Source organism: Toxorhynchites rutilus, chromosome 2 (genome assembly GCF_029784135.1).
Source record: "Toxorhynchites rutilus septentrionalis strain SRP chromosome 2, ASM2978413v1, whole genome shotgun sequence".
Taxonomy (NCBI): Eukaryota; Metazoa; Arthropoda; class Insecta; order Diptera; family Culicidae; genus Toxorhynchites; species Toxorhynchites rutilus.
Window position 1 is genome coordinate 56,376,130 of NC_073745.1, and position 21,650 is coordinate 56,397,779.

The 21,650-nt window shown below is 39.2% G+C and overlaps 1 protein-coding gene across 1 annotated transcript; it reads left to right on the forward strand.

Moving 5' to 3' along the window:
• The first annotated feature begins 5,633 nt into the window (after positions 1 to 5,633).
• LOC129768045 (solute carrier family 26 member 6-like) lies at positions 5,634 to 20,285 on the forward strand. The gene is made up of 6 exons (XM_055769418.1): positions 5,634 to 6,182; positions 6,242 to 6,351; positions 18,014 to 18,357; positions 18,418 to 18,522; positions 18,578 to 18,981; positions 19,044 to 20,285. Exons 1-6 carry the CDS (start codon positions 6,151 to 6,153, stop codon positions 20,050 to 20,052), a joined length of 2,004 nt encoding a protein of 667 aa, XP_055625393.1. The 5' UTR covers positions 5,634 to 6,150; the 3' UTR covers positions 20,053 to 20,285.
• The last annotated feature ends 1,365 nt before the right edge of the window (positions 20,286 to 21,650 follow it).

Consider the following 21,650-nt stretch of genomic DNA (forward strand, 5'->3'; position numbering starts at 1 on the left):
GATTCGATTATATACAATTTTGGACTCGATTATATTTAGTTTGGAAAAAAATATTTTTTTTATATTTCAAATATGGCTTATTTCCTGAAGAAATGTAACCTTCCAACGTTAAGGTGAAGTTTAAGTGGCTATTACATGTACAGTGGGGTAAAAATCGTGATTTTTGAAGATTTTGCTTGAATTTTCATCAGGAATTGTTTATATCGATTTTGCAGCCAAATTAAGAAAGATAGAAGCTGTGCGTCAAAGAACAAATTGTGGAGCGGTAAAAGAACTTCATTTTAATTGATAGAAACAGTCTAGTTTAATACAATTTTTGAGGAGAAAATTAATAATAACATATTGAAAATTATTAACTTTGAAGTTTTTCACTTCCAAAGTGCTATTAAAATCCACTAATTTAGTTGTTCCACTACTATATCCTGTACTAAATTTTTTCATCTTTCAAATGAAAGCATCATAATCGTCTTCCGTAGCGTACTTTTTAATGTAGAGCCAGTTTGAAGCAACAGAGTCCGAAACAAAAAGAATCTGTAACTCTGTCACTGTCAAAATTCGAACATATGCGTAGGAAGATTTTTTTTCATCAAATATGATCGTCTATCACCTCCTGAGAGAATCTAGATAAATTATTTTTTTCATTAAGGGGATGAATCAAAAATCAAATTCCTCTTTTATTTTCAAAAAACGAAAAATACATGCAAAAATCACAAATAAAGAAAAAAAATTGTTTTGTTTCGATTATCCGGGGGATTCGATTATCCGGAGTGAAAAAAAAAATCAATACTCCGGATAATCGAGTCCGACCTGTATTGATAAGCTCTAAAAGTCGTACGAAGACAATTTTGATGTAGAATTTTAAATATAGAAGTTCAGAGTAAAAAAAACGATTTTTTCTTGGTTACCCTAATGCAACTTAGTTAAAAAACAACTTTGTGGGAGATATTTTTTTTGTGCACCCGTGGCCGAGTGGTTAGCGTCTCACATTATCATGCCGGGTGTTCGGGTTCGATTCCCGTTCTGGCCGGGGGATTTTTCGTCAAAGGAATTTCCTTCGACTTGCACTGTGGTCACGCGTATGCAAGAGCTTGCCCTCGGAATACATTCAAGACGTGTTATCTGGCTTAAGAAATCTCAACTAAGTATTAATAAATGACGCTAGTTAATGCATACGTTGAGACGGCAAAAGTTCCACAGAGAACGTTAACGCCATTCAAGAAGAAGGGAGATATTTTTTCTTTATACAAAAACTGTCTTCAAGAAGTTCTTACATATGATAGAGCGCTCATTTTTATGTTATCAAAAATAAGGTGACCGAAATTGTCAATGAAATAAAAAATTTAACTTTCTTATCTTTATAGATAGAGATAAACATAGTTCAACAATATTGTGGCCCCGATTATTTTAATCAGCTTTGTAGAACAAAACTTTTTTCTATCTTTTAATATAAGGTACACCGTGGCAAGTTGAAACATTTTTTTCGAAGTTCAACTTGAAAATTATATTAAAAAATCACTAAATCACTAAATTGAAATTTGTTTGCAGAATATACAAGGTATAACAGATGTCTTTCGATAAAAAATAGGGATTCACACTGGATGTTTCGAAAAATGGGTGGGTTATATCTATGATATAACCGCAAGGTTGACGTGGGACTACCTTAGCTTAGCAATCATTCGTTTGTATTGATTAAATTCGTGATTGCATGAAACAGTTTCCAAATTCAATTGAATTCAATATATTTGCTCTGTGAGTAAAAAGATTGAACGAATGCCATGTAAAGTCAATTCATGCATTGTGATAGATTATTCTTCGTTACAAGTAAATTTAATGACAGACATTTTACGTTTGGTATGATGCCTAGGACAAAATATATGTACGGAAGAATTATCAAACGTTTGATGAACCAGCCTAAGACTGAAAATCTTTGTAATAAAGACAAAAAAAAGAAACCCCAGATTTTGAAGTCTGTGTTAGGGAAACACATTTCAATCGGAACAAAAATATTTTCGACTAGCATGTATCTGCAACGCCAATTTCCCCAAGCTCCATGGATTTGAAGTCTGTGTTAGGGAAACAAATTTCAGTCGGAACAAATATACCCCCGACTTGCATGAATTTGAAATGCCGATTTCCTTCAGGCACTTTAGTTTAGAAATCTCTGTTAGGGAACACATTTCGATGGGAACAAAAGCTCTCCTTACTTTCATGTATTTGCAATGCCGATTTCCCCAAGGCTGCTTGGTTTTGATGGCTGTGTTAGGGAAACCGTAAATCGGGCCAATCAAAACGAGGCAGTTAGGGCGTTTAGATAACACTTAATATTTTAAAATTATTCAATTGTTTATCTAATGAAAAATAACATTTTGTTAGTTGCGATAGATGCGTAGAAATATTCCCTATCAATTGATGTAAACATCTTTCCGATCCAGTATGAAATGTTCGAGTTATAAGCATTCGAATTCTTTCATTTTTCCTGCATGTTTTGTGTTTAAGTTTTCATTTTACCTCCCATATATTCCGGTTAGACGTAGTCCCACGTCAAAAATAACAATTTTTTAAATGTTTAGTTTTCACATCCAATGTTTCAACTTTTCCTGAGAGCAGGTAAGTTGAAACGCGAACTATCATGAGTTTATTGAGCGGTTTTGTTTCTCGAACTGATTTATGAAACACTAAATTGAAGGAATATCATATAAACAATTGTAAAAAGGGGTTTTCTGATATACGCAAAATGGAAACTACTAGGAATTAATATACGAAACAATAACATCAAGCATACTTCATGTCAGAGAAGAGCCACTTGAAACGGCCACTTATAGAGTTTATGGGGTCATTCAAATATTCAAATATTACGTAACGCACTCAAAAAGGGAGGAGGAGATGGCTTTTGGAAAATTGTTTTGAAATAAATCCAACTAAATCTAAACATTTTTATGCAAATGACCATTACATGTTACATGTTATGTTATGTAGAGAAGAGGAAGTCTAAAATAGTAAAAAAAAGCGTTACGTAATATTTGAACGACCCCTTGTTGCAAAATTAACTAATTCTACTTATATCATGTCTTTGTATTCATAAATTATGAAGAACATACTGAGGAACGAAATATGAACTATTCTTTTTTTTTATTTATCATCATTCATTCATACAACAATCACCGACAAATAACGTCCGGAATTTGCAGCAATGTTTAAAAAATAGTCGATTTTCACTGGTTTCAACTTACCCCTGGGTTGAAAAAAACATGGGTTGAGTTTAAATGCTCAGAGCTTCACGAAAAAAGATTTTTCAAAGTTTTCAAAACCACTACACTTGATTATCCCTATTTGATTACCTGACGTGCGATTCTTGCGATATTTTTGGAAAAATCAGTGTTTTCGAACCGAAGATAATGTTTACTACATATATTTTTATCACGTCAATCTATCATTCCTTGTAAAAGTGATGATTTCCGTTTTAACTTACCCCGAATTTCAACTTGCCCCGGTGTTCAATCGATTCAGTGCTTTTTTCCTGAGTTGCATTAGGGTGACCATGAAAAAGCGGTTTTTTTGCTCTAACTTTTATATTTAAAATTCTACATCAAAACTGTCATAGTACGACTTTTAGAGCTTATCAAGACCAACATTTTGCGGTGCAGAACTTGTCAATATCTTAACCCTACTCAAAGTTATTCATGGTTTTTTACTCAAAAACCTATGATTTCAAGTTTAATTTATTCAAACACGAAAAATAACATAGTTTTGAAAATCACACATCATGTAGAATTAACTCTTTCAAACGCCGCTAATGAACTTTGTTTATGTTTGCCCCAGAAAGAGTGACAAACAATTGCAGGGAGCGTATTTTTTGAGAAGAAATATAAATAACTTTGAGTAAAGTTGAGATATTAACAAGTTCTGCATCGAAAAATGTTTGTATTAGTAAGCTCTAAAAGTCTTTTGAAGACAGTTTGTATGTAGAATTTGGAACATAAAAGTTAGAGCAAAAAAAAAACAGTTTTTTTCATGGTGACCCTAACGCAACTTAGAAAAAAAAAGCGCTATATCGGTTATTTCAAATGATAGAAAAAAAAAACTTTGTTCTACAAAGATGTCTCAAATAACTGGGACTACAACATTGTTATGAACTATGTTATCTATAAAGATAAGAAAGTTATAGTTTTTATTTCATCGACAATTTTGATCACCCTATTTTGATAACATAGAAATGAGTGCTCTATTATATGTAAAAACTTTGTCGAAGACAGTTTTTGTCTAGAGAATAACTGTCGATCTCTAAATGCTAATTTCCACTTAAATGCATCTCCTGGACAGTGCATCTCCTTGTGCAGTAGTCAGATAATGTGAAAGTCATGAATAAAACAAAAGAGCAAGAGCCTAGCATCTACTGACAAATTTTGGAAAGTCCTATGTAATTACGATGGAATTCGCGATCGCGGATATTCGAGATTCTATTGTAACATGGAGTATTGTTAGAGCTCAAAATTCATTTCAAATTGTTTAAAACGAGAGTTTTGATAGAACGACTACTGCAGAAAAGTTTCAATTTTTTCCGTCGTTTGAACAGGGTGCTGATGAGTTCTAGGATCAACCCTATCATTATCCACTACTCCATATCTGTGTTGCTTTTCTTTCGAATGTGTGCCATTCATAATATTTATGTGAGAGTGATACGGGAAACCTAGCTTTCTCATTCCTATTGGATGCCTTTCGTAGAAATTTTCCATACGGAACTTTTACCTGTCTGTAGCATATGAGCGCCATCCCTTCCCTACCCAGTCAGGAAAATCACCTGTGGAATTAGATTTGTGTCGTAATTGTCTAGACCGTCTTGTTATCCTGTCAATGACCATATTTTATCCGATATTTGGGATGTGATACCTGATCAAGTAAATGAGCCTTTTTTTCCGTTTCCTTACCATATGTCTCTTAAATTACAGGCAGAAAAAATCGTAGACAGGCCCCGAAATTTAGGAACTTTTTCTTCTTAGTAACGTAATTTGAAACTACGTGGGAAGTACAACGAATTTGAAAAAATACTTTTTCATTATTTTGACTGAAAATTGAAAATTGATCATAATTTTAACTTATGATATTGAATGTGGCTATAACCAAATTATGATAAATCGTAATCCAATTGATTATGATTATGCTACAAGTTCAGTTCGTAATCTGTTATGCCGAAAGAGGTCCACTTTCTAAGCGATAACACAAGAATGCTTCCGGATGCAAAAACGGTGGCCTTGCCAAATGTTTGTTTGTACCATCGATTGTAGATCGCAAACAAACAACGCTTCGGAAAACACTTCCAGAAAACGGCGGAAAACGAAAACGGCAGAAAACGAAACACTCCGGTCAACGTTCACGTGAAAGCTTATCAACGCACGTTACCCGCTAATGCCGACGAAAAACTGGATTGGACAGGAATTTCCGGGCTGAATATGGGCCTCAGATCACCACAGGCAGACGCAATCACAATTGGTTCTATACGGCAGCTTTATTGACATCTTTCTGCCTTTGAATTGATACAAGTGCTCTTGGGTAGTACCATTGAACTGATGATGATGATGATGGTAATGATCATGGATGAGGGATATGAAGAAAACAAACCGTCGAAAAGTTTCCAGTGGAACAGTTGTGCATTCCAATCCGACTTTTCGGGTTGGGATTCCTGTTAGAGTTTAGAGTGAGAAGCCTCTTCTTCGATCCTCGATCTTCGCGTATTCTCATCAGTCCGTCCTTATCGCATCGTGGAGTATCGACTCGCAAACATTAGACTGTGAGCTGTATAAACACACAGTCGTCAGTTCGTTGTAGTCACGAGACCAAGCAGCACGCGCATCCTTCGGTGTATTGATCCTTGTTCAGTGGAGAAGTATTCCTCAAAATTTGAGATGATGAGTCCAGAAAACGGATAAACGTAGTTTTTGCGATAGTTATGTGTAGAAAGTGATTTAATACAGAATTGAAATGAGTCCGTGAGAAGTGTTTTCGGTGAAATTGAAGACAAGACCACAACGAACCCAACGTTTTGTTATTAACCTGACGAGAACTAGTGAGAGCAGAAACATCGATTGTTCCGCTGTAACGGATAGTGGATCGATTCAGTGAAGATAGTGATATAAATTAAGCGGAGGCATTAAAATGTTGTACCATAAAGCAGAGCCAAATGATGGGTTAGTACCGATGAATTTAAACAAAAAGTGTGGACTTAATATTAATTACCATTTCTCAGCAATAAACTAAAGTCCGAGTACAGCGAATTGTCCTATCTCGTGACGAGGCAGTGTCTCAACCAAGAAGATCTTAATCAACTGACGGAGTATGACAGTGTCAAAACATCGGGTAAGTAAAAAAAAACTTGACATGATATCCTGACAGACCCTTCAAGTTTCGAGACAAGTGTAATTCCTAAAAGTCAAAATCATAAAAAATACAATTGATGAACATTCGTGGAGTCTCTACCGCAGCGTCCCAGGTGCCTAATCTCCCAAGTCCAAACCCCAACCCCACGACCTAATCAAACGGCAACAAGAAAATATTTGCACGCGACTGAGTAAAAACAACGTGTTGCTATCGCCCCGGGAAGCCGATTTCTAGTCCCCCCAAATATTTGACGACCTTTGGGTCACCGATTGCGTATTCAAAAGGTAGCAACAGTACGATGAATCATTATCACCAATGTTGTTGAATTATCACGGGGACGCCGGACAAATATTATTATGATAGTGCTTAGATTGATAATGCGGGTTGTTAGCGGTGATTTGAGGGATGTGAACCTAAGAAAGGCCGAATGACAAACAACGAAGTGACGCTCATAGAGATTCCTTTCGGATCTTTTGTTTTGATCGCGGCACGCGGTCATTCGTTTGTGTTCAAAGGGCGTTTGATTATCTGTTGATACCCCATTTTATGCGTGTAAACCATAACTATCATTCGCGGCATTCGGGTATTGAAGATCTAACTTGTGACATCCAATCAGTACCAGTAGAGTGGGGCGCTACGTTTATCCCCGTGTTATGGATAACTAAAATTGTTCTATTTGAGTTATGATGACCCAGCAAACATCAAATCATATAAATAGCCATAATTGTAGACGATATACTTACATCCAAGGCACATTTGGATGATATCTGATACATATAACTGGAATATACACGCAAAAATGGAGGCGATATACATATATGACATATTTTATTCACATATAAAGCCGTATATAACGATATACGATGCTTTTTACACTGATATGCGATTTGACTCGACAATTATATATAAAATGAATAGAATGTATGTATATAATACTGCATATCCCGGTACGAAGATGATCATAATACCGATATACGACTTAATCCATCAATGATAAATCGTGTTTTTTGTATTTTATACAATTTTGGATACACATGATGCATCCGTTGGTTGATATTTTATACGATTGTAATTTGATACGAATTTATGTGCGATCTAGTATGTGTAAATGTTATACGATTTAATGTTTTCTGGGGATGGTCAAAACACGTTTTTCAATTCACAACTGCAGATTGCTTGCCAAACATGGAATTTTTTGGTGAATTTCGACTTCTTGATTTTACAATCTTCCGATCAATCGAGGTATAAAATTTTCTGCCCAGTATTCTGATCGAAAATTACCAGGCAGCACGTTTCGTCTACCATAACCAAACATTCATGTTTATATAACAAATATATATAAAATATTTTTGTACAGTGTCCTTAAGCACTTATTTGCCTAAAAAAATGGGTGGGTTATATCTATAATATAACCGCAAGGTTGAAACTTGACATTATATCCCTACAGACCCTTCAAGTTTCGAGACAAGTGCTCAGGGGACTACCTGAGCTTATCAATCATTTCAGTGAGCAGCAGATATGAAGGCATATCCTTCAATGCAATCTTGAATAACCGGGCCAAAGCGTTATGTTCGTAACCGTTCTTGTAATCCGTGTTAGGAAAACACTTTTCGGTGTGCAAAAAAAAATGCGGGTGCAGAAGTACCTACGGCTTGCATGAATCAACAACTTCAACTTCTACTTTTTATACTATAGAGGATTTAAACCTGAAAGTTCATTCGCCTCTAGTGTCTGTACGATTTTCCCAGGTTCCTAAGTTTAGAATACCGTGTTAAGGAAACATATTCTAGTTTGCACAAAGGCAAGCGAGTGCAAACGTACTCGCAGTTTGCATTTATTTGCAAAATTTCCCCAGACATCTTGGTTTTGAGGTCTGTGTTAGGCAAACACATTTCCGGTGGAACAAAAATGCCCACGACTTGTATGAATTTGCAATGCCAATTTCCTCAGACACCTTGGTTCAGATGTCTGTGTTGGGGAAACACATTTCAGTCGAAACAAAAATACCCCCGACCTACATGAATTTGCAATGCCAATTTCCCTACGCTCCATGGATTTGAAGTCTGTGTTAGGAAAATATATATCAGTCGGAACAAAAATATCCCCGACTTTCATGTATTTGCAATGCTGCTTGGTTTAGATGGCTGTGTTAGGGAAACAGTAAATCGGGCCAATCAAAACGAGGTAGTTAAGGCGTATAGATAACGCTTAACATTTTACAGTTTTTCAATTGTTTATCTAATGAAAAATAACATTTTATTAAATGCGATAGAAGCGTAGAAATATTCCCTATCAGTTGATGCAAACACCTTTCCGATCCAGTAAGAATGGTTCGAGTTATAAGCATTCGGAATCTTTCATATTTCCTGCATGTTCTGTATTTAGGTTTTCATTTTACCCCCCATATACTCCGGTTAGACGTAGTCCCACGTCAAAAATACTTTGCATTCCAATCCGGCTTAATATGGGCTTTGAACCATCCTAATTCAGCCCTTTCCTTCGCTTTTTGAACGTAGGATTGCAGAACATTTGGATTCCGCTTGAAAAGACCTTTAGCCTTCGCTTTGGCGATCTGCCACTTCCGGGTTTCCGGGCGTAGTCATACTTTCTTTGAAACGTTTCGAACTCCATATTTTGTCACATTAGGAAATTCTAAAAGTTACTCTCGAGCGGATAGCGATTCAATGAAAACGCTGAAACGAGCTGCATTGAGGGTGTACTCCAGGTATCGTAATTCTGTTCCAGACTGAATACCATCGTTATTTTTGAAGAAATGCATCTCTAGTTTGTTGATCCCGCTACAACACGTCTTGCAGCTTTCTTTAGCTACTGATCGTTTTCCGAAGCTATTCAAGCAGTTTGCGATCAATATGGATTCATGTCCGGCCGGTCAACTATCACGAAGACTTTTTGCAATTATGTCGCCGACAGCATGGTCGAAAGCTTCCAAACCGACACTTTTCACATCGATCTAACAGCCGCTTTTCATAATATCTATCGCGACATCGCTATCGCCTAGTAAACAAAGCTAGGTGTTACTGGGACTTTGCTAAGTTGGTTTGAATCTTAACTCAAGGAACGCCGATTGAATATTTCAACTTCTTGAACCAGAAGGAAGCCATTTGAGTCCTCTAGTTTTCCTGATCTACATTCTGTCAAATATATACCGGGATTTTTGGTGTTTTGACGTAGGACTACGTCTTACATTGAGGGTGCCAAATCAGAAGACAGGTCACGTCTTCATGAAATAAAGTTTATGTTAATAACTATTTTTGCTGCTAACGGATTTTAACGATTTGCATACCAATCGAATATATTTTGACGTAGGACTACGTCTAACCGGAAGATATAGGGGGTGAAATGGAAATCTAGGCACTGAACAAGTAGGAACAAATGCAAGATTTGGAACGCTTATAACTCGAGCATTTCTCAATAGATCGCAAAGGTTTTTGCAGCAATTGATAGGAAATATATCTACGCATCTATCATAACGAATAACATTTCATTTTTCTTGAGATAAATAATTGAATAATTGTGAAATATCAAGCATTGTCAAAATGCACTATGTGCCCATTTTTGATTGGTCCATTTTGTGCTCCTCAAATCGTACCGACCAAAACGGGCAACCAGAGCAGCAGCGAAATAGAATGAAGCACGATTGGAAAGGAAAAAGAAAAAAATTAACGAAACATTGGTCGCAGTCTCACACATGCGTAATTCTCGAGCCAGCCAGTCAGCTTAAAAATCCCCGCTCCGCTGCCGTAACGATCATTCTCATTCAAACCGTACACCACATCGATTCGCATCACAACACACCAACAAACCAACCCAAACAGCCATGTCTGGACATGGTAAAGGAGGAAAAGTGAAGGGAAAGGCAAAATCTCGCTCGAACCGTGTTGATCTGGAGTTCCCCGCAAGGGTAGCTAAGCCGAGCGCGTTAGTACCAGTGCACCAGTCCACCTAGCCGGCGTTATATAGTTTCGGCCGCCGAAGTGATCGAGTTAGCTGGCAAAGCAGCTCGCGACGATAAGAAAACCCGCATTCGGAACAGAACACATTTGGTTCGGTGGACATCAAGACAACAGGCAGTTGCAGCGAGTGGCGAGTGGCAAACGCAATCGCAAAACGGCTTATTTAGACTTATTTAGTTGGACATTTGTGAACATAGAGATCCAAATTATGACCCCACATTGAAAGTCGACACTGTCCACTGTCATCGCAAATGTTCCATTACAGGTTAAAATCGCCTCCAATGCGACACTGAGTGGCGCTTCGGCACGTCGCATTGAATGTAATTTACTGTACAACATGTCACAAAGCAGGATGGGAAGAAATTTTCCAACTATGAAAGCGGTGGCGAGTGGCAACAAATCGCTAAACAGGAAGGTTTAGCAGAACAAGATGGAGATATCGATTGATAACAAAACAATAAACTCTTTAGATTGAAGATAATTTTGTGATCCTGAAAAGGACCCTTTCTAGCATGTGCATGTGAATGTGAATCCAACGAGCGAACAAATCGTAATGAATGTATTGTTTTGCCATCGCTCCCTTTTAACGCTCATTCGTTCGTCTCGTTGGACTCGCCCCTCTGGCTGAGTCTGCCGATTTGTCTCTATCCTGTGAGTGTGTACCGCTAGAGTATAAAACACGCGGACCCCAAAAAAATATCTTATTTTCTTTCAAACCGTAAACCCGTGTAGTTGTACGGCATCGGCATCGTGGACGTAACAAATGAGGACAAGTTAAGGGAAAGGCAAAGTCTCACTCGAACCGTGCAGGTCTCCAGTTCCCTGTTGGTCGCATTCACTGATTTCTCCGCAAGGGTAACTAGGCCGAACGGATTGGTGCCGGAGCACCAGTATACCTAACAGCGATTATAGAGTTTCGGCCGTCGGAGTGCTCGAGTTGGCTTGCAAAGCTGCTCACGACAATCAGAAAACCCGCATCAAGAACAGAGCAGCTTCGGTTCGGCGCTCATCAAGGCAACAATTAGTTTCTGTGAGTGGCAAAGTGTTTCTCCGGCACGTCGCATTAAATGTAATTTACTGAACAACATGTCACAAGCTGGATGGGAAGAAATTTTCCAACTGTGAAAGCTGTGGCGAGTGGCAAACGCAATAGCTAAACAGGAAGGTTTAACCGAACAAGATGGGAATATCGAGTGATAACAAAAACACAACACCAAAGGTTCTTTTCAGAACCATCAACATGTTCATAAAGAGTAAACAGTAAACTAATCCATTTTTCAGGTAGATAGGTAGGTATTCCGTAGGAGAAGAAAATAAAACAATATATTTAAAATATATATTTACCAAAGGTTGTCCCCTTTGTATAGTCCTACGTCACGCCGGTTATGTCCTCGACATTACCCACCCGTCTTTTTTATATCAGGTTTTATATCAGGGTGTCGACTACCTTGAAAATCAGGAAATATCAGGGAATTAAAATAATGTCAGGAAAAATCATGGAATATCAGGGAACTACGACATCAATCTGGAAAAAAAATAAATTCTATCGTTTAGAATTTTTGTTATTGCAGTAATTAGAAAATTTTGATAACACCAAAAGCTGAGAAGGTATAGCTAGGGCTTGATAAAATGAGCTTCATGATGATGATAGGCTTTGCCACGAATTCTTAAGCTGAGGATTCTGAGCTTGATGAAACTTCGTTAGCTATATTTTGTCGTTGGTTTCGACGAGTCTTTGAACAAGACTATAAATAGGCTGCAGTTGCATCTGAACATCAGATTTTGGGATGAAGAATAAATGGAGGTGTTAAATCGTTACATGACGTCAATGTTCTTGGAACGTTCTCAAGCATCAGAGTTTAACGTGCAGCTTTTAAAGAAGGTCTGGGAATTATATATTTGAACAAATCTACCAACGTGAGTTGGTCATATTACGCCAGCTGCAACTGGACTTTTACAAAGGAGAAGAAAAACTCTTGAATCAGGGAAGCTCCGGATTCATCAATAGAATGATGGATTAAAATAACTCGTCAAAATTTACGACAGACAAATCTCGAAATTTCGTCTGGGATGCGGAGCTCTGGTTTCAAAGCTTTCGAAGCATTGATATATCCTTGATCTTGCCGTCATTGATTTAGATTTAAAAAAAAATAGCTGGAAAACGATTCGAGAAACTTTTGACTGTTGATTCTAGTGACCTAGTGACCAGCAGACTTAGCTAAAACAATATTGATAGCAAAAACAGCAACAAGTTTGTTCACTATGATCCGGAAAACGACTGGAGCATTTTTGGAAATGATAGGTTTACGGAACATTTTAGCCAAAATGATCTTCTGTCTCTCATGTGGGAACTCCAACGCTGAGAGAGCTTTTCCAATAATACCGAATGTTTTAAGAAAGTCGACACCCTGTATATGCTATACATTACAATCCATTACAATAGTCTGTATATGTTTTAAATTGATGATAATTGGAAGCATTCCCATTTCCCCATACATTCGTTCTGTCCATTTGTGTGCTTTCCCGAACAAAGCTGTCAATAACGGGCAACAAAATTTGCGAAGTAAACTCTACCCTTGCATAGTAAGTAAGTTCTCGCTAGCGTATAAGTATTGCATCTCCTCTGCGGAAAATTCTCAGAATCTTTCTGTGCCCGAAACAACAAAGGTCGCTTATCGTACTCATTTTGCGTTTTATGTTTCTCCTCGAGCTGTGAACGATAGCGAATATTTCACTTGAAGTGCATCTGGCATTGCAATTAACATCCGAATCCGAGCCATGTTAAAGCATGCGAAAAAAGAAAAGAGTGCAAATGATTATAGGTGGCTTCTAGCCATCAGTGTTTGGCTTTGTGTGTGTTGCTTGTTTTCGTTGCGCGAACATTTGACATTCATTCCCTGCAGGGGAGGTGGGGGTAAAACGGACATGTTAAGAAGAACTTCATTTATATCTTTGGAAACTCATGTTTCCCAAAACTTTGATGCAGTTTCTTGCAATTCAATATACTGTTTTTCTACCTAATTTGTCAAATATTTTACAAAAAAGGGTTTTTCAATGTTTTTTACTAAAATTAAAACAGACCGAAAAGTACAACATTTTTTTCGATGCGGGTATAATGGACAGGTTTGTAATATATGAAGCGTAGAGGTTTATCGATCGCGATAGAAATAATTTTATTCAACCAAGGTCTGAACTCATCACGAATGTCCGTTAAATGATGAAAAAATCGAATTAATCCACCTAGAAGTGATATCGTGCTTTTCAGCAGTGTAAACGGACAGACCCTCGACTATTTTGCTTTTGGTTCCAGTCAGCTTCTAAACAGTCCTCATTTGGCGATTTGATTTCCATTTATAGACGCAGGGCATTCCTTAGGAATAGATTAAACAGACTTTTCACAGTTCTCACTCTCACTCCCACTGGCAACTGTCCGTTTTACACCACCAGTACAATTATTTCGATAATTTAAAATTTTCCACTCAAAAATGAATTTAATTTTCCGTACATACCTAATATCGCTTCTCTGTTAACTCACAAACCGAAACATAACCATCAGCGAATTGAATTTTGATATTAAACCACTCAAAATGTCTCATATCGAAGCAGCTAAAATTACATCCTCACGCGGAACTATGTATGATTTTCGGTTTTTGTTTTTCCTTTCCCATTTTGATCAGTATTCATTTCCATAGTGTAGCTTACATATTATAGAATAACACGCAGAAGGTGTTCTCATTAACAGAAATCGGAAATTCAAAATGTAACTATACAAATCAACCACCTGTCCATATTACCCCCACTGTCCGTATTACCTGCGGTTCCCCTACATGTGAATTGCGCACGTTCGATACTTTTAGCTACCATTCGTATTTGCTCTCGTGTAGAGATGGGCAAAACAGTTCACTTTGATGAACGGTTCACTCATTAACAGTTCATCTAAGTGAATCAGTTCTTTTGAGCCGTTCTTTCGCTCTTTCGTTCAGCGGTATTAAGAACAACATAGAATGTTAGCTGGAACCCAACATCAATAGACAGCTATGAATTGATATCGTTGGATTGGATAGTGTACGTATGGGATTTATATTTTTGATATTTAGTGGGGAAAGATAAGCTGCTTCTTCTTTAAAAGTCGCAAACTGTATGTGAAAATATGTTTATCGGTCGACAAAAGTTTATGTAATAATTTGATGTGCACAAAATATGTGCAATTTTTCATATTCTCTTTTTCAAAATGTTCATTCAGGGGAAAAATCAGCAGCGATTTTCACTAACAATCAATCATACAAACAATCACGATAAAACGTACACGCAATAGGCCAAACAATGAATTGAAAGCAACGAAAAAACTTTGCCCTCACTATGAGATTTTATGTTTACCTAATCCATGAATCGCCCAAGCTTCCCCTAAATTTTTTTTCTGATAATCAGGAAATATACGAATGTTACGCGGAGTTGAAAGAAAACATGAAATTGAAAATATATAGTTTTGCTTTTAAAAATACGAAAATCTAATTTAATTTTTAACACAAAATTGAATATACATTAATATAATAAACCCTGCGTTAGATGCATTTTGCTCATCATGACAATATCGTTTTATTTTCCTTATAAGCGTTCTCGTTATATGCATCCATTCCGTCCAGCGCAAATCAGTTCAGCTGCACTAGTTCGTTCACAAACAGTTCGCCCGCAAACAAACAGTTCGTTCCCAAACAGTTCACTCTCAATCAGTTCTTTCCCATACAGTTCACTCGCAAACAGTTCACTCTCAATCAGTTCTTTCCCATACAGTTCACTCGCAAACAGTTCGTTCTGAGCAAGTTCGTTCACAAGCAGTTCACTCTCCATCAGTTCACTCTCAAACAGTTCACTCACAAACCGTTCTTTCGGAATCAGTTCGTTCACAAACCGTTCGCTCGCAATCAGTTCGTGGGGAGTACTACCGTTCTTTGAAAAAGAACGACCGCTCGTTCACTCTTTTCAGCGAACTAGTTCGTTCGTACCGTTCGTGAACGGTTTGCCCATCTCTACTCTCGTGCGCATCGGCTCTGTTCTGATGCAACAAGTTTCTAGCTCCTAGTTGACGGTTTTGACCGAGAGTCGAGAAACGATTTCTCATAAACGGCCATTCTCGCGATGTTTCATTTTTATCGCTGCAACTGTGTGCATCTGTTAGACGCGTGTTTGACAATTGTTAATTATATAATTTTTGTAAACAGTACTGACAGTAGCGTCGTTATAAATGCGTTGAAGTTTCATCTAAGTTTGAATGAGTATGATTTTAAAGTTGAGGCAATTCTTGTACAAAAAGAAAAACACATGAAATAAACAAAACTATTATTATAAAAAAAAAGCTTGTCGAATGGCGATGCACGGAAGATGCCTCTCGTTACATACTCAGTGCAATGCGCATTGATAGAAAGAAACAAATTGCGACATATGACCAATTAGTGTATTGTTCTCGCAAATACAAGAAATAATCGTTGCTTCTCGAAATAATTCTACAAAATCACGCAAGCCATTAAACCTTTCCAGGGTCCCCAGAACATCTTACCAAAGAGTTATTTATGAAATTTTGACGTATTCGCAAATAATATGAATAATATGAAATAAGCCAACAGATTTAAGAAAAAGCGTAGTTCTACGTCCTAAGCGGTCGTGTCTCGGATACAACCCCTTGATTTTTTTTTGTCGAAGCACTTCTTGCTTGGAAGCCATTTGGATAACCACTTGATAAGTTGTGACAAAATTCGGGACATGTAAACATTACACTCTAAACTAAAGTGACCAGATGGTCAGAGGTCTAACGCGGGACACAAGAAACAAAACGTTATGTATATAGGTTGTGTGAACATAAACCATGTGTCCTTGCAATTAAACCTGATCAGTATTATTTCTTTATAAGTATCGGCACTCAGTTGTGATTTTTCGGTGGTTTAGATTTTGTTTACGCCTGAAAATCACTCACTCAGTCAGAGCATTGAGGTCTGGCAAGCACGATTCAAATTCTACAATTTTCTTCCAATTATCGAATGGAATGCTCGAAAATTCCAATCCATTTTTCATCGATTTTAGTGTTAACGTATGCATTAAAAAAATGGACTAATTTCGGATGGCGATGAAAAAAAAACTACAAAAGATAATTCAACGGAACAAATTTTCCTTAAATCTTAAGTTTACTAAGACTACAACAAATGATTAAGGCTGTTGATTCGCAGTAGCAGCACTGTCAAGCAACTTGATGATTTTTTCAAACTGCCAGCTCCACCCCACAGCGAAGTAGTTGGACATCCTGAGGCACTTTGTGTCCTCCAGATATAGCCAATCTAGTTTTTACAACATCCTCTCCCTGTGGCTCCTAAAGCCGGGAGATCGAAGCAACCGACCAAATGGAGCTGGATAATCTGGCCAAAATGGACATTTTTCTGCGGAAGCTTCAGACGAGACCGGCCGTATCTGAGCAGCTGGCAATCATCCAGAAAGAGTATCTTCAGGTGCTGGTGGAAAACTTCTTTTCGTGTTCTTAATGGAATACAAGACATACTTGATCCTAGAATTCAATGAATGGCAGGGGACCGGATACTTTACGTTCCCCAGGTAAGCGATGGCCACGAATATATCACCCACGTCAAGTTCTCGAGGAAGGTCATTTTCTGACAAACGAGAAGGGAATGTCCAAGCCGCTCTTCTTTCGAGTCATATGGTGGACTGGTAGATATATAGTACGAAGTGCCTGCCGGACGTTGCGAAGGTGATGTGGTCTTTATACTGAACCTGTGATCAGTCCATTATGCCAAAAGATCACTGAAGGATGGATCGGCTGGAGATGAACATTGTCGCGAAGACCGTCAACCTTCCCAACATCCCCCAGATGCGATCGATAGAAAACTTTTGGGCGAATGGCCAAAATGGAGAGACAGTCGACCACCAAAGCCAGGAAAAGGTAAAAGAACACGCCAACATGCAACTTTTCATCGGCCATAGCTGAGGTTCCGGCCAACTTCCGTAAGGCTGCCAAGCGCTTCATTTACGATACTTCATCAAACAACCCTGCCTCTTCCTGTCCCGTATACACTAGTTCTTCCGGCTTATTTAACACGTTAAGCCCTGACCGAGCTAGGGGACCAAAGATTAACTTTGACTCACGTTGGTCCCTACGGATCAGTAGGGGACTTTTATAAAAATAATTTTCTAATTTTGTTGCTGTCGTTTCCATTTGACACTCTCTTAACAAAAAGTTCACTGTCGGTGCGATGAAACCAGCTCAACGTATTAATCTTTGGAAGCACTGGAAGCTCTCTTGAACAGTCTGCCAAATAAAAATTTTTTTGAGGTTCATCCATTTAATAAAATCAATATGATCAAATTGTAATATTGAAATATATTGATATCGCGGGACATTTTCGTTTCTTTTGCCAAATGCGGGACGTTATCTTACGCGGGACATTTTGTTGAAATGGGGGACTGTCCCGCGTAAAACTGACGTCTGGTCAGTTTACTCTAAACTAATTTTACCCAAAATTTCATCAGTTTTTACCCATACAATAAAAAGTTGGATTTTTGGAGTAAAATCTTTACTAATCATATGTTATATTTATGTGATATACTATATAACGCTATACCTGCTGAGCTACACCCATAACTATCATGTCCTCTCTCTCTTTCAGCACTCGACTCCGTTACCGAGGGCTACCGGTCGTTCAATTTCTCCTCCACACTGCTCAGCTTCATCCCAATCCTCCAATGGCTGCCAAAGTATTCCTTCGGAGAGAATTTTTTCGGAGACTTTACCACCGGCATAACGGTGGCTGTGATGCAAATACCGCAAGGTATGGCCTGCGCACTACTGGCTGGCGTACCGGCCAACGTTGGACTCTATATGGCGTTCTTCCACAGTCTCACCTACGCGATTTTCGGCACATCCAAACACGTTTCGATGGGAACGTTTGCGGTTCTCAGCTTGATGACGGCGAAGGTGGTGCAAACGTACGCAACGGTTCCGATGATCGTGGTAATTCAAGATAGCGAAGGATGAATTCGATTTTCTGTTACATTCTGTGTATTTTTTCAGTTGAACGAAACCTATTCTGCATCGCCTGAAGTATCTCACTTAGAACCACACTACACTCCGATACAGGTGGTTACAGCGCTGTCGCTGATAGTCGGATGTTATCATGTAAGTAAATCTACAATCTCCCCTTGACCTTTTCCCTGAGTGTTAATCTTTTCAGATCCTGATGAGAATCTTCCGTCTCGGAACTCTCACCTCGCTGCTCAGTGAGCCCCTGGTCAGCGGGTTCACCACCGCCGCCGCTGTCGATGTACTCATAAGTCAAATGAAAGATCTCTTGGGGATGTCCGTTCCCCGACATAGTGGTATTTTCAAAAACATCCTAACGTTGCGCGATGTGATCGAACGGATCCCCAACAGTAATCCGGCGACCGTGTATACGTCTCTTGCTGTGATAGTCTTTATGGTCGTCATGAACGAGTATTTGAAACCTTGGTCAGCGACCAGATGTCGCTTTCCGATACCAACCGAGCTGATGGTGGTTGTTGGTGGAACGTTGGCTTCCTACGCAATCGGTCTCGGACCGAATCACGATGTGTTGCTGGTCGGAGAAATTCATGTTGGGTAAGTAAAGGTTCTCTGTTCGCAAGTTGTTATGAAGATAACGCAATCATTTGTCGTTGTAGTCTACCAGCGCCGCAGCTACCACCCGTCATGCTACTGGAAAAACTAGCCGTGGATGCGATCTCAATTGCCATCGTAAGCTACTCGGTCGTCATGTCCATGGGCATGATCTTCGCCCAGAAGGAAGGCTACGAGGTCTGTGCAAACCAGGAGTTGGTCGCCATGGGCATAACCAACATCATCGGATCGTTCTTCTCGTGCATTCCGACGGCGTGTTCTCTGTCGCGATCGCTGATCCAACATCAGGCCGGCGGAAAAACTCAGCTGACAGCAGTGATCTCTTCCATGCTAATATTGGTTGTGGTGCTCTGGTTGGGACCATACTTCGAGGTGCTCCCGCAGTGCGTTCTATCTTCCATTATCTTCATCGCACTCAAGGGAATGCTTTGGCAGTTTCAGCATATTAAGAAGTTTTACCGCGAAGGCGGTTGGGAACTGGCAGTTTGGCTGCTGACGTTTTTCAGTGTCACCATTCTCAACATCGATTTGGGTCTGCTAATCGGAGTAGTGTTCTCTGTTACCGTTCTGTACGTCAAGGGATGGAAATCCTACTACAGCCTGCTGGGAACCATACCGGAGTCGGCAATCTACGTGAATATTGCGGGTCATCGGAAGGCGGAGGAGGTGCCGCACATTAAAATATTCCGGTATACGGGTGCGATCAACTTCGCAAGTAGAACTGCGTTCAAGAAGACGTTCGTCCAGGTTGTTGGCGTGCGTGGTAAACTTGGCAACGGTGGTTCCGGATATGGTGCAACTGAGAAGACAATCAGCGCCGTGATAGTTGATCTATCCAGTGTACCGCACATCGATTTGGCTGCGTGTAAGACTTTGAACGAAATCAGAAAAGAGATGGCAGCGAAGGGAGTCAATGTTTTGGTTGCGCATCCGGCGGATTGTGTATACGATATGCTACTGCATGCTGAGTCCCTCGGCGAGGGCGGTTTCCACATTTTTCCAACCATTCACGATGCCGTGTTATACGCTCAGGGAGGTGGATCGGTTGTGTGATGGACAGAAGGTGACAATGTCTGCTGTAAACTAACCTATCGAAGATATGCATTTCCAGCGGAAATTAATGGATTTTGTTGCAATTTAGATAATGGATTATCATGCAATACAAAATGTAAATAGTAAAGGCTATCTTCCTGGCCATTTAGTACTAAGTCAGACAAGATATGATAACTAATGATATTTAGAAAATATGACAACGTTGTTATTTGTTAATTTAGCCGCGCCCATTGTGAGATCTAATGAAAATTTTTACTACAATATAGCGGCTTTTATTGAAACATCCGATATCACAATTCGAAGTAGCTGAAACTCAGACTTCTCTCAGAAGAGGACAGGAAAAACACGATTTTAAACTGCCGCACCCCCTCCCTCTCTGTGGACAAGCGTAGAAAACTAATAGCGAATTCGTTTTTGTTCAGTTTCAACCCCAGTGCCGCACTAACTGCTGTCAAAACGTTTTTTTGACGTAGGATTACGTCTTTCGGGAACATATTGGGGTACAAATTGAAAAATGAAAATCGATCGCATCTTGAAAAATGTCCAATTTCAAACGCTTGTTACTCATTCATTTCATGATGGATTGATGAGATTTTTGCATCAAACGATTACGGCACTCCATAACAATTTTTCACATTGAACAAAATAGTTTATATCATATAACTAACTATCGAACAATTGAAAAAATTCAACCCCTATCCAAACAGAGATACCCAGTCCTGATTGGTCGAAATTGACGTCATTTCTTTTTCGCGCCCGATTCGTTCTCTCACCGGCAAGCTGCATGGCAATCGAGTAGGAGGCGCCTACTTCACACATACCAAATGATATAAAAGGAAGGAGCATTCGTGGATCTCATTTATTCTTACAACGGACGTGGAACGGACAACAACAAGTGGAGAGCAGCAGCAGTGAAAGCGGCTAATATATAGGCGAGCATATAAGTTGAGCGGTCAAAATGCGAGCTGTGTCTCACATCGAGCTTCTATGGCAGCATAAGCAGCGGCAAACAGTAGCAACGGTTGTTGAAACCGGTCTACTACTAGTGGCAGCAGCAAGCATCACGAGCGGATCGTTTCAGGCACGCTCTCTCCGTCAGAAGTGCGAGAACGTTTCTTGGCATCGTGAAAGTGCAGCATTGAATCTGAGCGGCCAACAATTGAGCTGTGTCTCACATAAGTGGCATTAGCAGCAGCAGCAGCAGCGGTAAACATCGAGGCTGAACCTCAACAATCGAGCTGTGTCTCGCATCGGTCCACTACTGTTGGCAACAACAAACATCATGAGTAGAGAGTTTCAGGCATGCTCTCTTTCTCTACTGCTGCTGCTACTGCTGCTACTCAGTCAGATTTCTCATTCTCATTCATTGGACGCTCAGATCGATAAACATATGTGTTTCTAGTGTGCATTGCTGGTACTCCTGTTCACATCAACCAATACAATTGGATGCGGTTATGGAGGTAAAGGAGACAAAGGACCCGGTTAAGGAATAGTGTATCGCAAGGTTCCACTACATGACAACATCCAGTGTATCAAACCCGCTATCCGTTGTTTAGCTCACCGTGATGGTGTCAACGAAACCCTTGCAAACCGACGCA

Coding starts and splice junctions, on each gene's coding strand:
- LOC129768045 (XM_055769418.1), top strand. CDS start 6,151: ATGTTGTACCATAAAGCAGAGCCAAATGATGG. Junction 6,183..6,241: donor AAAGCAGAGCCAAATGATGG/GTTAGTACCGAT, acceptor ACCATTTCTCAG/CAATAAACTAAAGTCCGAGT. Junction 18,523..18,577: donor TGATAGTCGGATGTTATCAT/GTAAGTAAATCT, acceptor TAATCTTTTCAG/ATCCTGATGAGAATCTTCCG.